This window comes from Semicossyphus pulcher, unplaced genomic scaffold, assembly GCF_022749685.1.
Source record: "Semicossyphus pulcher isolate SPU_LCO1_2020_fin unplaced genomic scaffold, fSemPul1.0.p SCAF_15, whole genome shotgun sequence".
NCBI lineage: Eukaryota > Metazoa > Chordata > Actinopteri > Labriformes > Labridae > Semicossyphus > Semicossyphus pulcher.
This window is the reverse complement of record NW_027211659.1, coordinates 385001-398427: the sequence shown is the minus strand read 5'-3', so window position 1 is coordinate 398427 and position 13427 is coordinate 385001. Positions and strand designations below refer to the sequence as shown.

The 13427-nt window shown below is 47.0% G+C and overlaps 1 protein-coding gene across 1 annotated transcript in view; it reads left to right on the top strand.

Annotated features, from left to right (window-relative positions):
• Positions 1–13427, top strand: part of vwa8 (von Willebrand factor A domain containing 8) — a 61963-nt gene that overhangs the window by 31580 nt on the left and 16956 nt on the right. The window contains exons 30-39 of the mRNA XM_069663552.1: positions 1520–1639; positions 1866–1930; positions 2023–2148; positions 2976–3085; positions 3529–3680; positions 3888–4092; positions 4174–4255; positions 5368–5572; positions 11798–11906; positions 12309–12465. Coding sequence (XP_069519653.1) covers positions 1520–1639; positions 1866–1930; positions 2023–2148; positions 2976–3085; positions 3529–3680; positions 3888–4092; positions 4174–4255; positions 5368–5572; positions 11798–11906; positions 12309–12465 — 1331 coding nt within the window. The remainder of the gene's footprint in view (positions 1–1519; positions 1640–1865; positions 1931–2022; positions 2149–2975; positions 3086–3528; positions 3681–3887; positions 4093–4173; positions 4256–5367; positions 5573–11797; positions 11907–12308; positions 12466–13427) is intronic.

Sequence of the window (13427 nt, the reverse complement as noted above, 5' to 3'; positions counted from 1 at the left end):
CATTTCTCCGTCCAGAACACTTGTACAGCTGGAGCAGATTAGGCAAGAGGAGGACTTTCTAAAAATACCGGCGTGATGGATCGAGTTACGTCTGTCTAAAAATGAAGAGGTCCAGACTACATGGAGTTCGCTCGCAGGTCATTGGCCTTCGAGGGAAAGTCGGGGAAACCGTCACACACACAGAAACGCAGGTTCTGCTGTGCAAATGTTTTAATGCTACATTCAGGGACAAGAAAAAAGAAACTTCAAGACCCAGATACATTAAACACTCTCATGCACCAGCAGAGTGAAACACCCCAGCCTATCAGAGGTCACATCCACGTGTGCTCACTCATGTACACACTCCTCCAAAGGCAGTGCATGTGTCGACTCAGGAAATGGGGTTTGCTTTCTTTGAATAGATCCTCAGTAAAGTGTACGTGTGTGTCAGGAGCAGGAGGTCATGAGGAAAACATTAGTGTGAAGCAGGGCAGCCCGGGACGAGGCCGGCTGCCTCATGGATCCTTCTCAGAAAACTCTACATAAACAACATACACACACAAACACATAAACAACATATACACACAAACACAGTGAGCTATCCTGCAGCTGATTTGATATGAATACAGGAAGCAAACAGAAGCACAAAGAGACAACTGAATTATCAGGATTGAACTGAAGTTTGAGTTAACAGGATGTAAGCCGTCAGTTTGAGAGGGTTCAGCTGGAGAAGAGCACCCTCTGCTGGCATCATTAATAATGATTTACTGTCATAGTGGTGCAGTGGTTAATGCTCTCACCTCACAGCTGGAAGGTTCCTGGTTCGAATCCCGGGTCAGACGTAGTGGGCCTCTCTGTGTGGAGTCTGCACGTTCTCCCCGTGCATGCGTGGGTTCCCCCCGGGTACTCCGGCTTCCTCCCACAGTCCAGAGACATGCTCGTTAGGTTCACTGGTGACTCTGACCGTAGGTGTGAGTGTGAGCGTTAAAGGTTGTCTGTCTCTGTGTATCAGCCCTGTGATTGACAGGTGGCCTGTCCAGGTGTAACCCCGCCTCTCACCCAATGACAGCTGGGATTAGCTCCAGCCCCCCCGTAAGCGGTAAAGATGATGGATGTCACGTTATCATGTGACGTACTTTAACTTAAGATTTCAGTCTAACTAGTGTTAATAAGTGGGTTGCAAACAGACATGATACAGCTCCACCAGTGGTATGCACAAAATGTCGCTTGAGTCTTGTCGATGTCCACATGCTGAATAAAAGGTGATAGAGGAACATGATCGATGCCAGAACTGCCTTTAAAGATTCAGAGGAGATGGTGAACAGAGAGTAAAGAGAACACACACTCCTAAAGACACTGCAGCAGCATCCTGATGCACAGTGAGCTCTTTGCTCTCTGAGGAAGAAAAATAATGTCTTAGATTCTTGTTCTGTGATGAAATCATATTTTTAAAATTATTTTATAGCTTATTTGAAAGTTAGAAATGTCTCTGCAAGTCTTATTTATTCTTCTGTCTGTCTTTCTGTCGTCTCTCTGCCAGAGTAACACAGTTCTTCATCTGGACATGGAGACAGGCGCCGTGCGGAGGCTCATGTTGTCCCCCGACAGCGATCCTCCCTCCACCAGAGCCTCCAACTGGTGGAGCAGCAAGGAACAACAGGTCAGAGGTTTCTGGGCCTCCAGAGGTCACTTAGCTAGTAGCGCTTGTTTGCTCAAACATTAATATGACACATTATTTTGTCCCCCTGTGTGCACAGCTTACATCATTATTAAGAAAGATTCACACATTTGAGTTGTTTTCTGAAAGAAGACAGAATTATTCTCTTTTTGAGGAGTGCAGAATAATTACTCCAGTGATGGAAACAAATGTGTTTGTGTGTTTGCAGGGAGTTCACAAAATGTGTCGAGACTTCGCCCACAAAAACTGGCTTCTCTTCTATAAGGAGGATGGGTAAGCTGCTCTGATCTACATTAACATCACTGTTAAACAGCACAGTGCCGGTCAGATGAGTTTGATCTGTGTGTTTGTGTTTGTGCGTTCAGCAACCAGCTGGAGGTGCTGGATGTGCTGGAGGGTCGGGTTCACTCCATCTCCCTTCCCATCAACCTGAAGTCTGTCTTCCTGGTGGCAGAGGACCGCTGGCTGCTGCTGGAGAGCAACACCAACAAGTAAGAGAGGGGTGTCAGCCTTAAGGGAGGAATATCAGTGTTTTTAAACCAGGGTGCTGTTTTGGGGTCCAAGTGGCTAATATCACTAAATCACTGTAATGTAAAACATGGAGGCAAATGTCCCCGAGTAAAGTCTGTCTACTTCAAGTGCTGGTTTCTGCCTGACAGGCTCATATTGTTATCCCATCTGTCAAACAACTGAGTAAGAACTTCTTATGAGAGAGTAAGATGCCTTTTTCACACCACTAACAGCTGTTACTTCGCTCTATCCAAAGCCACCAGACTCCATTCACAAAAGCAGTCATTTTACCTCTAAGGACGCAGGAGTTAGTGGTCTACTGCTGACTCGTTCTTTAAGTTTATTGTTTTATTTTTTCCAACAAATATATTATTTCTGATCCAAACAGATCATTTCAAACACTGAAGTTAAACAATTAGACAAATAAACTGAAGGCAGCAAGAACCTGAAACTCCAGTGATCCTCAAGGTGAAATTACTGTTTTATCAATGGAGTCTGGTGGCTTTGAACCTCTGTCCCGCTCGTTAACAAAAAGGTCACCTCTGTAGAGATCCTTTCTGTAACGTTGTCAGACACTTAGAAAACAATCTGAGCCTGTCAGCGGAAACAACAAGAACTTTGAGAACGCACCAAAACTTATGTAGCAGACATTACAGCCTGTTTCACGGCTGCTGGCAGAGGCAACATACAGGAGCAACTTCTAAACCTTTCGTGGCTGTTATTAATTATCCCCCAGATATGGCCTGGTTTTAAAATATCAGAATTAAAGTGAATTGTAATTTGCCGTCCTTTATTTACCTCCGAACAGGAAGTTCCTGCTCACTAAGCCCATGCACATGGCCGCAGAGGACTCTGGAGTCTGTCAGCTCCACAGCATCAGTGAGGACGCAGTCAGCGCAGGCCACGGAGCCAGCTCAGGTGTATATCAACACAATTATGATCCAACAACTCTGAACAAAGGTTAACGCGAGTTTTATGTCCAGGAGCTCTGAAGCATCTGTTAAAGACTTGTTGTTAACGCTACTAAAGAAGCCAAGCTGACAGACGTGCAGACACTGAAACAGACATGTGTGAACCTTCAGACCTCGCCATGTCACAGTTAGTGTGAACAAGATGTGATGTCACGATTAATGTTCAACCATTGAGACGACATTGTTACATCAAGGTCAGAGGTCAGTGTAATAACCCAGCGGACCATACGGAGGGCGATGGCCCCTCAGAGGGTCTCTGCAGTGAGCTCATTGATATAGTAGACATCAGGCCGGGTCAGAGCTGTTTCCAGGTCAGTGTCTGGTACATCGACAGGTGTGTGTTGATTAAGTCATCTTGTCTTCCTGTGCTCCGCTCTCTCTCCCTCCCAGCTGAGTCTGCGGTACCTCAGATGCTGACAAGTGAGCAGCTGCCCAACGAGAACCTCAGCGCCGCTCTGGACCAGAAGATCGTTTCCCCGAACCGCCTCCTGGCCGACACCGGCTCGTTCGCACAAATCATCGTGGGCTTCCCGGACCTCGTGGTGAGACTAAGTTTAGGACATGTACTGTTTTAGTTTTGAACTAATTATTTGACATTAGAGCTGCGTCGGACGTGTTTTAATGTCTATTTCAGGTGTCGGGTACATCAAAGCATTTCTCTTATCAGGGAATATTAGGCACAATATGAGATATGATTACTTGATCCCCAAAGCTTTGATGTATTTTCCTCTTTTTGTTGTCTGGTCCAGTCCCCTAACGAGGTGTACAGCTTTAAGAGGCCTGTCGACCTGTCAGTGATGAAGAGCAGCGACAGCGGGGCTCACACCTTCTTCAGAGCGGGCCTGCGGTCCAGCCCGGCCAAACGAGAGAACTGTGTCAGTCTGCTCTCGGCCAATCAGGTGGTCCGAGCCCTTCCACCCAACAAGGTGCCCCTGAAGGAGGTCTACCCCAAAGGTCAGAGTTCAGGAGATAAAGTAAACATGCAGCAGGAGAAGTTATTCAGTGTGTAAAGTTGTTTTCCTGTTTGTCCCTCAGATGTCACTCCTCCGATGACGGCAGCGTACCTGGAGGTGACCGACCTGAACTCCAAAAAAGTCAAATATATTCCCGTCCCCAGGTGAGCACTCAGTGTTTCTGATTGTGTCTAACTCTGCTATTCTTTTAGAGCATCATCTTTCATCCTCTGACTCCAGCTAGTGGTCAGACACAGCACTGCACTGACGAATCCTTAGTCTCTGTACACGTCACCCAGCCGATCATTTCCACCTTTACAGTCTGTGTGATCCAGTGCAGCAGCTCTTCCATAAATTCTACTTTCACAAAGCGTTTAATTCTCTCAGAAAGGTCGCGATTCTGTTTTATTGATCTCCTGTTCACTGTGTTCATGAGACTGACAGACGGATCGGTGCAGCTTCAGCAGTAATGCGAGCATTGTACCGGACCGTCGTGGTGAAGTGGGAGCTGAGCCTGGTAAAGCTTTAAACTACCAGTGGATCTACGTTGCAACCCTCACCTGTGGTCGTGAGCTTTGGGTAGTGACCAAAGGAGGAGTCTCCTCTGCAGTGTGTCTGGGCTCAGCCTTAGAGATCGGGTAAAGAGCTCAGACATCCGGAGGGAGCTCGGAGTAGAGACGCTACTCCTTCGCATCGACAGGAGTCAGCTGAGGTGGTTCAGGCATCTGATTAGGATGCCTCCTGGGTGCCTCCCTGTGGGGGTTTTCTGGGCACATCCAACTGAGAGGAGACCCCGGGGCAGACCCAGAGCTCTCTGGAGGGATTAAATATCCCGCTGGCCTGGGAACGCCTCGGGATCCCCCAGGAGGAGCTGGAGAACATTGCTAGGGAGAGGGACGTCAGGGTCACCTTGCTTAGCCTGCTGCCACCGCGACCCGACCCCGGTACGCAGGAGCAAATGGATGGACCTCTCAATATAAAGCAGCCCAGTCCACCACAGCAAACTCAAACCTCAGTAATAAAGACATAGTCACATTAAGTGTCAGAACTCCACATCAATACATTTGTGTATGTTTATTTGTTGCTGAGCTGTTGTATTGGGTCAAATGAGATCATTTAAGTGTCTTATGAGTTAGCCACAGTGTAAGTTTTACTCTCACGTCTGTGACCGCTTAAACATGGTAAACATCAAAACACAGAAACACATCTGTTGATGATCGTCATTACTTTTCTCAGTGACTATGTCTTGACTTTCCTGCTTGTCTCTGATTTGCAGGTCAATGTCCGTGTCGCCTTACACCAGCTGGATGTCCAAAGTGTCAGAGTCTGACGTGGTGGTAGCAGCCCTCGGTTCTGGAGGTGTGGTCACGGTGGATATGGGCGGGTACGTCCGGCTGTGGGAGACAGGATTGGACACCCTGCAGCGATCGCTGATGGAATGGAGGAATATGATTGGGACAGAGGACGGCCGACCCATACAGGTAATATCTCTACTTTGTTTTTAAAGGGTTCAGAGGATTGGAATAGAAAGTCTTGCAGTCTGCAGTTTCTCTGACCTCCACAGGGGGGCAGTGCTACTTTACAAATACCTGCAGTGATCAGAGTGTCAGCTGGATGTCTCTTTGCTCACTTGCCTCACTCTGGATGAATATATGAGCAGCAGAAATAGTCCTGATTTCATGCTAACCAGAATGTTTCCGGGCCTTAGATTTATGACCCGGCTGTACCCGGGGTGGGTGTGTATGAATGGATGGTCATTGTGCTGATGATGCAACAGGTTTGACCCCTTGGGCAGGGCACAGAACGTTCAGACCAGCATACTGAGGAAGCCTTGTTGAGGTGCCCACACACACAACACGAGGGACCGATTCCTCAGATACTGAAGCTTCATACATGCAGGGTGCTGTATCTGCTGATCTGTGGTCTGTGCCCATGGCAGGCAGAGAGAGAAGAGACGTTATTAAAGACTGATCATAAAACTGGATGACGTAGATCAGTAAACATGATCTCCCTCACCAAACGAAGATGATTAGTTCAATCTTAAATAACTGTAACTACACGATATACTTTATTCTCCCTGTATGAAAATGTGCACAAGTGTGCACGAGTCCGTGTCGTAAGCAGGGCCGCTCCACCGCTCCACCGCTCCACTGCTCCACCGCTCCACTGCTCTAACTAAGAATATGTTCATTGACACACAGACACACACTCATACACCTGCAGAGCTGCTCTGCACACACGGTCCCTCTTTCTGGCCTAGATTCCTCCGGCAGGTCGTCTTTGATGGGGCACCTTCAGTCCTCTGTAGGTCACACTCACACAGACTCTCCCTGTGCGCCCTGTTTGCTCACTGAACATAACAGCAGCTCTACTGTATTTAAACACGCCTGTGTAAAGGCCTGTCTGTGTACCTGCTCAGAGATATGCTCCTGTAACGGTTTACACACCTCGCTCCCTAACAAGCTCACCTGTTTACATCAGATGTCAAATACCTTCTTTTTACGGCACGCTTTAAGAGGCGGATGAAAGAGGAGAAGCAGGAAATGAAAAGAAGGTTCATCCTCACGTCTTAACTTCATAATGATCTAACTCCATGCACACATGTATTCGTAAGCTACACCACGTTTGGCTGTGCGTGTGTGCGTGTGTGCGTGTGTGCGTGTGTGCGTGCATGCGTGTGTGAGTGAGTGTGCGTGCAGGTGTGCGTGACTGTTCCTCTCTCCTGTCTTTATCTTCAGTCTGACACTGTTCCATTACAGCCCTGTTGACATCATCGATACACACACACACACACACACACACACACATCACTCATCTGTCTGTACACACAATGCTGTCTTTTGTTTCTCATACATTTATAGCAGCTTACTCTTAAGTATCCAGTCACTCAACGAGACAATGTGCTTGTTTTTACAACCTTATGTCTGTGTGTGTGTGTGTGTGTGTGTGTGTGTGTGTGTTTTCCTCTTTCCCTTCTTGCTCTTGTTTAGTAGTATTTTAAGGAGGATCTATGCTGATTTAAATCCTGGGACATATTTTATTTTCACACATTGTGGGGTCTGAAGAATAGGAAGGATTGGATCACTCCTGCGTGTTGCTTCAGCCAGCAGCAATAGTCTGTAATGGCTGCAACGTAATTATTGGGGGCACTGATCAAAGTGCTTTTTTATTCTCAGTGTCTGACAACATTACAGAAAGGATCCTTAAAGAGATAGACCTGTTTGTTATGATCTTTTTAAACTAGAACCATCTGTAACCTCGCCCTCTTCAGAGCCACCAGACTCCATTGAAAAAAACAGTAATTTAGCCTCGCAGAACGTGACAGTTTCTGCTCTACTGCTTTCTAGATCAGTAAGTATTTAGTTTGATTGTGAGTTAAACAAATCTTTTGTTGTATCTGAACTTATCATTTAAAACACCAAAGTCACACAAACACAAAGAATCGACGCCGCGGTGAACCAGAAACTCCGCTGCTCTGCAAGCTTAAATGACTGTTTTTGTCAATGGAGTCTGGTGGCTTTGAAGTGAGCGATGTAACAACTTTCTCTGGTTTAAAGAAAATAACCTTACACTGTTTAAAGGGTTAACAAAGCTTTTGGTACCTATTAGTCATCTCGACACCGAAAATGTAAATACAGAACCGAGGTCTGAGAATACTGGAATTCCCCTTCAAGCATTCTGCAAGGCTTGTTATCACATCACACACTTTATCACGCAAATCAAGCACACATTAGTTCAGTTTAGTTCTAACACACCTACACGTACACAAAGCACATCTGTCCTCACAGGCTCATTCTGTGGACAAACTTGCACTTTCTGTAATGGGCCTACATTTCTACCAACACATGCAAACACACTCGCCTCCAAGTTCACACGGGGGCAACACATTTACCCCCAAAGAAACTGCACACACACACATTCTAGCAGATGCCATCAATCCTAAATCACTCTCTGTCAGTAGGCGTCTAAGTGGAGAATCAGAAATTTACGAGGCTATTAATCTTGCAAGACGAGGCGTGGACCGCCGAGCAGAGACGCAGAGAGAGACACTGGGGAAAGAAAAGAAAGAGGGAGGGAGGAGAGCTCACTGAGCGAGGAGGGAGGGGTGGAGACATCGATTCCCACAGTCATAAAAATGAAGATTTCTCCACTTTGCCGCCTGCCTTATTTTCACCTCGCCTCTCTTTCTGTTTCTCCGCCTTCAGGGTGAAGCTGCCACCTTTAGCTGACTGCTAACATAGGCCAACAACTACATCCTGTGTTTCCATGATGTTTCATGGAGACACTCGCACACTCGCAGTAAACTATGCATTTGTTCAAATTTCTTCAAACCTTTTTCCCCGAATTGTTTTCATGAAACAATTTAGATGATAAAGACGGACGGGGGGGAAGTTTTGGTTACTTTCTAAGTGACAGAAAAAAGTAGAATCAGGAACATAGAGTCACATGAGTTTTCTGCTTTCTAGAGATGCAACAAATAACAGCTATTATAATAATTAAAATATTTGAGTCATTTCTTTCGAAAAATAAGTCAAAAAAGTCTCGGCTAGTCGAGTCTAGCTTCTTAAATGTGAATAGTTTCTCCTTTTTTAGAGCAGACAGTGGATACTGGCAGAAATGGGGGAAGAGAGAGAAGGGATGACGCGGCAGAGGGCCGCGGGCAGGAGCTGAACGCGGGGCCGCCGCATCGAGGACTGTAGCTTCTGCATATGGTCGTCGATTTAACCGCTGAGCTAAACTGGCGCCCAAATGTGAATCATTTCTGGTTTCTGTTTTCCTCCATGTCAGTGAACTGAATAACTTTGTGCTGAGGACAAAACTAAACAACATGTGAGGGCATCATCTCGGGCTTCAGGAAACACGGATCAGCACTTATTTTTACCATTTTTGTACATTTTAAAGACCAAAAACGAATGAATCTGGAAATAATGGACAGATTAATCAGCAGTAAAAATAAGCAGCAGTTGCTTCTGTCAGGATCATTGCTGGGACATGTAACATCACACACACACATTAATGACTCACACCTCAGTCACACTCGAGCAGGAACCTGAACCCGGAGTTTCTGCTCTGAAAGCCTCTCAGATCCAAAAATGGACGCATGTCGTGAAGCATCACTCGTCATTTCACTAAAAGCTAAAGTGCAGCGTTAGTCACCCGTTTAGCGGCTGTGAGTCCACGAGCAGCATGAGACACATTCATTAGTTGTGTCGTCACCAGCAGGAGAGTTTTATCTATACTCAGAGCAACGACAGGGCAGATTACTGCAACAAGCCTGAGAGCTCAGCTTCCTCCCTGATGGAGATCTGAGACAGCATGTCAGGCATCTGTAGACGCACACACACAGGCCTGATGGAGGCCAGGTGGCGTTTACAGCAGAGACTAGTGGACGACCGTTTGAAGGATCAATTTAACATTTTTGCCATCCTCGTTTTGTTTGGCTTTTTAGCCGTAAGTGACCATATTTGGACAAGAGGGTGGAGCTGGAGCCCCCTGCTGGTCATTAGAGATAATACAGGTTTAAGGCACTTCCAAGTTGTCTTCTGTTTTTAAACCTGGAGGAGAGGTCCACTTCTGTCAGGAGATAAGAGTGTGTGTGTGTGTGTGTGTGTGTGTGCGTGTGTGTGTGTGTGTGTGTGTGTGTGTGTGTGTGTGTGTGTGTGTGTGTGTGTGTGTGTGTGTGTGTGTGGTGTTTATCGTCTGATCGTAATCACGCTCTAAATGTCTCCAGCTAAAATCTCTGCAGCTACATTCCCGGCATCAGGTGCACCGATCGCTTCCCATCATGGGACGGGCATGTGTGCCGCTCGGCTCATGTTCTGCGTGCGCTGTGACACACACATGAATCAGTGTGTAATCAGAGAGCGGTCACATGGTGGAGGTGAGCCACAGAAGGTGAGCTGCGGTGACGCCAGTGGCTCAAACCTCTGACCCGTTACCTCACCACGCAGCTATGGCACCCAGCTCTCTCTGGTTACTGATGACACACACACCTACACACACACTTCCTGTGGGTCTTTGCCAACACTAATCTTTAGATACACATGCATTTTAAGTTTCTAATGTTTGAGACCCTGCTGATTACTTAAACAGACCCCCCTCCCCACCCACACCCACACACACACACACACACACACAGGGTGCTTTCACTCTCATTGTCATGCAGAGGAGGTCAAGTAAAGATTTTCACATGCAGATTTTTAGATTCAACAGCCAACACAGCTGCAGGATGTGAGCCTGTGTGTGTTTGTAGGAAGCTGAGATGTCTTCTGCACCACAGGCTGTGTTTTTAGTTTCCTCCACAGAAAAGACCTTTTTAAGATATAATACATGTTACAGATTTTTGGGATGTTTAACCTTTGAAAGATGACAAAAATAATTTTCCTTTTTTTAACGTCTTGTGTTTGCTCACTGAGAGAGGTTAAAGAGGACAGCTCATCTTTGGGAGTCTGACAGTTTGATCGTCTTCGTGGTAAAAACGTGTGCATGTGTGGAAAAGGAGATTTACAAGGTGCCGCTGCTTTATGCACGACGTTTACAAGCAGCATGTGCTCCAGGTGTGAAGGCACAGATGGAAAACAGCACACACACTTGTATGAAGGCCTCTGAGTTAATATCAGAAAAGAGGGTTTTCATTTACACAGTGTGTAACTCTTTGAGCAGTGACGTATGTGTGCCCGTACAGCCGATCCACCTGAGCTGGTTCCCACACGCAGGCTTATCTTGTCGCTGTAATCTGACATGGTTCATATCAGAGTGACCCTCCTAATCTGCACTAAATATAGAGCTCTGCTGAAACAGCAGCTTCATGTAGGTGTGAGAGCAGAGACACAGCTCAGGGCTCCTGTGTGAGTGTGTTTGTCAGTTGAGGTGTGGACAGTCGGTCAGCTGCAGCAGAGGAGGGGTCACTCTCAGCTGGACATCTGCTCCTGACTGATAAGTCTCTGTTTAACCGCTCAGACCATGAAAAACTAAGCACATATTAAAAACAGCAAAGATAACAACCCGCACACGCAGCCTCATCCCCCACAGATAACATGCAAACTCCTGCAGGGTGAAAGAATTCAGCTGAGCTACAGGGAAACACTTGTTCCTCTCCCGCTCCTTCATGCATGTCACACTCTGGCCGGCCGTCGTCCTCAGTGTGAGAGCCAGCGTGCTGATTTTGGCTGATGGAGCCATTGAGATGAACCCAAAGCTGTAACCTCCCTGTGTCTCTGCTCCTTCTCTCTCCTTCTCTCTCCTGCAGAGAGAGACAGAGCCTGCTCAGTCCATCCTGCAGAAAACACACCTTAGAGATACAGAGTCTCTTAATGCTTTCACTCGAATCCTCAGTCGGTACGGCCCTAAAAATGCCGAATGATGAAACTCCTCAGCTCAGAGGTTGTTTTGTGGATTTGAACTTTAACTAGAAAGAACTCCGCGGTGGTTGTTTCCACTCCAGGTCTGTGGATCACCCAGAGTAACTGGGAAAGTGTTGCTGGAAATTCAGATTATATAAGAAGCAAAAGACCACCAGTGATGAGTAGAAAATATGCCTTTCTTTGTGAGTTTGGGCTGAAGCGACCCTTTAACCCCAATAAACGAGTCCATCTGACGGCTCCGGCTCGCTTCAGGGTCTTAAGAGCACCTGCACAGATGTACGTATGTGAATCTGACATGTGTGAAAGGGACCCACATGATGTCTCTTCTTCCTCTCCGCTCAGATCACCGTCCAGAGGGACAGCGGCCTGGACGTCTCCGCCCCAAAACACGGCAAGATCGACCCCAACAACGCCCCTCATGTTGGGGGAAACCAGTGGGCAGGAGGCACAGGTAACCAGTGTTTCTGACTGGGTCAGCTACATGCTTTACTTCCATCTGTCCACTAAATGCCGAGCGACATCTGTGATGTTACACACATATTACTATGATAGATGGCGTGTATGTTTTAACCTGAAACAGCTGTGATAGCACATTGTTGCTTGGATTAGTTAATGTGTTGGAGTAGTTCTGTGACTTTCCCTTTGAATAGTAATTTCTGCTCCACTGATATGATGTGACACACAAAGGAGCCAACAGCAGCTGTAGACGATCTAACTGGAACGATCTATCCGTTGTGTGTTTCAGAAAAACAAGCAAAATAACTGCATTGGGATCCTTTCTGTCATGTTTTAACAGACTTTTGGAAAACTTAAAATTGTAAAATAGGAACCCTGACGTGTTGTTTGGTTGCAGGAGGCAGAGACACGGCGGGCCTGGGTGGAAAAGGGGGGCCGTATCGGCTGGATGCAGGACACAAAGTCCACCAGGTCTCTCAGGCTGAGAAAGATGCTGTTCCAGAAGAGGTTCGCAGAGCGGCACGAGAAATGGGTGAAAAGGCCTTCAAAGAAAGGTCGGTTCCTTTAAGATACATAAAATACAGTTTTCACACGCTGCAAGGTCAGGAGATGATGTTCAGACCATGACCACGAACCCGATCCAACCTGAGGGAGCTCAACAGGTGGAGTCTGTGTGGAGGTGCACACATGTTTTGGACTGTTTCCACCTCGCAAACTACCCAGAACTGAAGTGTGTGATGTGCCCAGAGCCGGGCTGGATGCATGAATGTAGATCCCACTGGGCTGTGTGTGTGTGTGTGTGTGTGTGTGTGTGTGTGTGTGTGTGTTTAGACTTCCACACGTTGGCTTCAGAGTGCAGGGTTGAGAGGGCACCCCTTTCACCAGCTCGAGCATGAAGGCTGTCTCTGTTCTCTCGTTGCTTCAAACAGTATTTCTCTTAACTTTCCTCTCTCCCCTCGCCTCCCCTCGCCTCCCCTCGTCCTCCCCCCTCCCCTGCATGGTCCTCCTCATACACTGGCTGCTTTCACACCATGAGGACACCCTCTCTGACTCTCCTCTCTCTTCTGTCTCTTCTTATTTGTAGTCGTTTCACTTGCTTTCCTACATTTCTTCCCCTCTTCCCTCTCTCTCTCTGTCTCCTGCTCGTCCATCAGTGTCCCACTGAGCTCAGGGAGAATCTTGTAGCTACATGCTGATGCCCTGCGTCCAAGTGCATGTTACTGTACCTGACTGTATTTACACAGCAGGTGAGCACACACACCAGACATACCTGCAGTATAGAACAGATTTGTTGTCACATCACAGGTAACCTCTGTTGGGCTCCTTCCATACTCCCTCCGACATTGATGCGTGGGCATAATCCTTTGTTTACTTAACCTGAGGTTAAACATCAATCAACCTATGATCCTTCCATAAACCACCTTGAGTACCTGACACTCACACACACACACACACACACACACACACAAGCAAAAACAGGCTCAGGTATGCCAAAAACAAGAAACACCCACGTGAC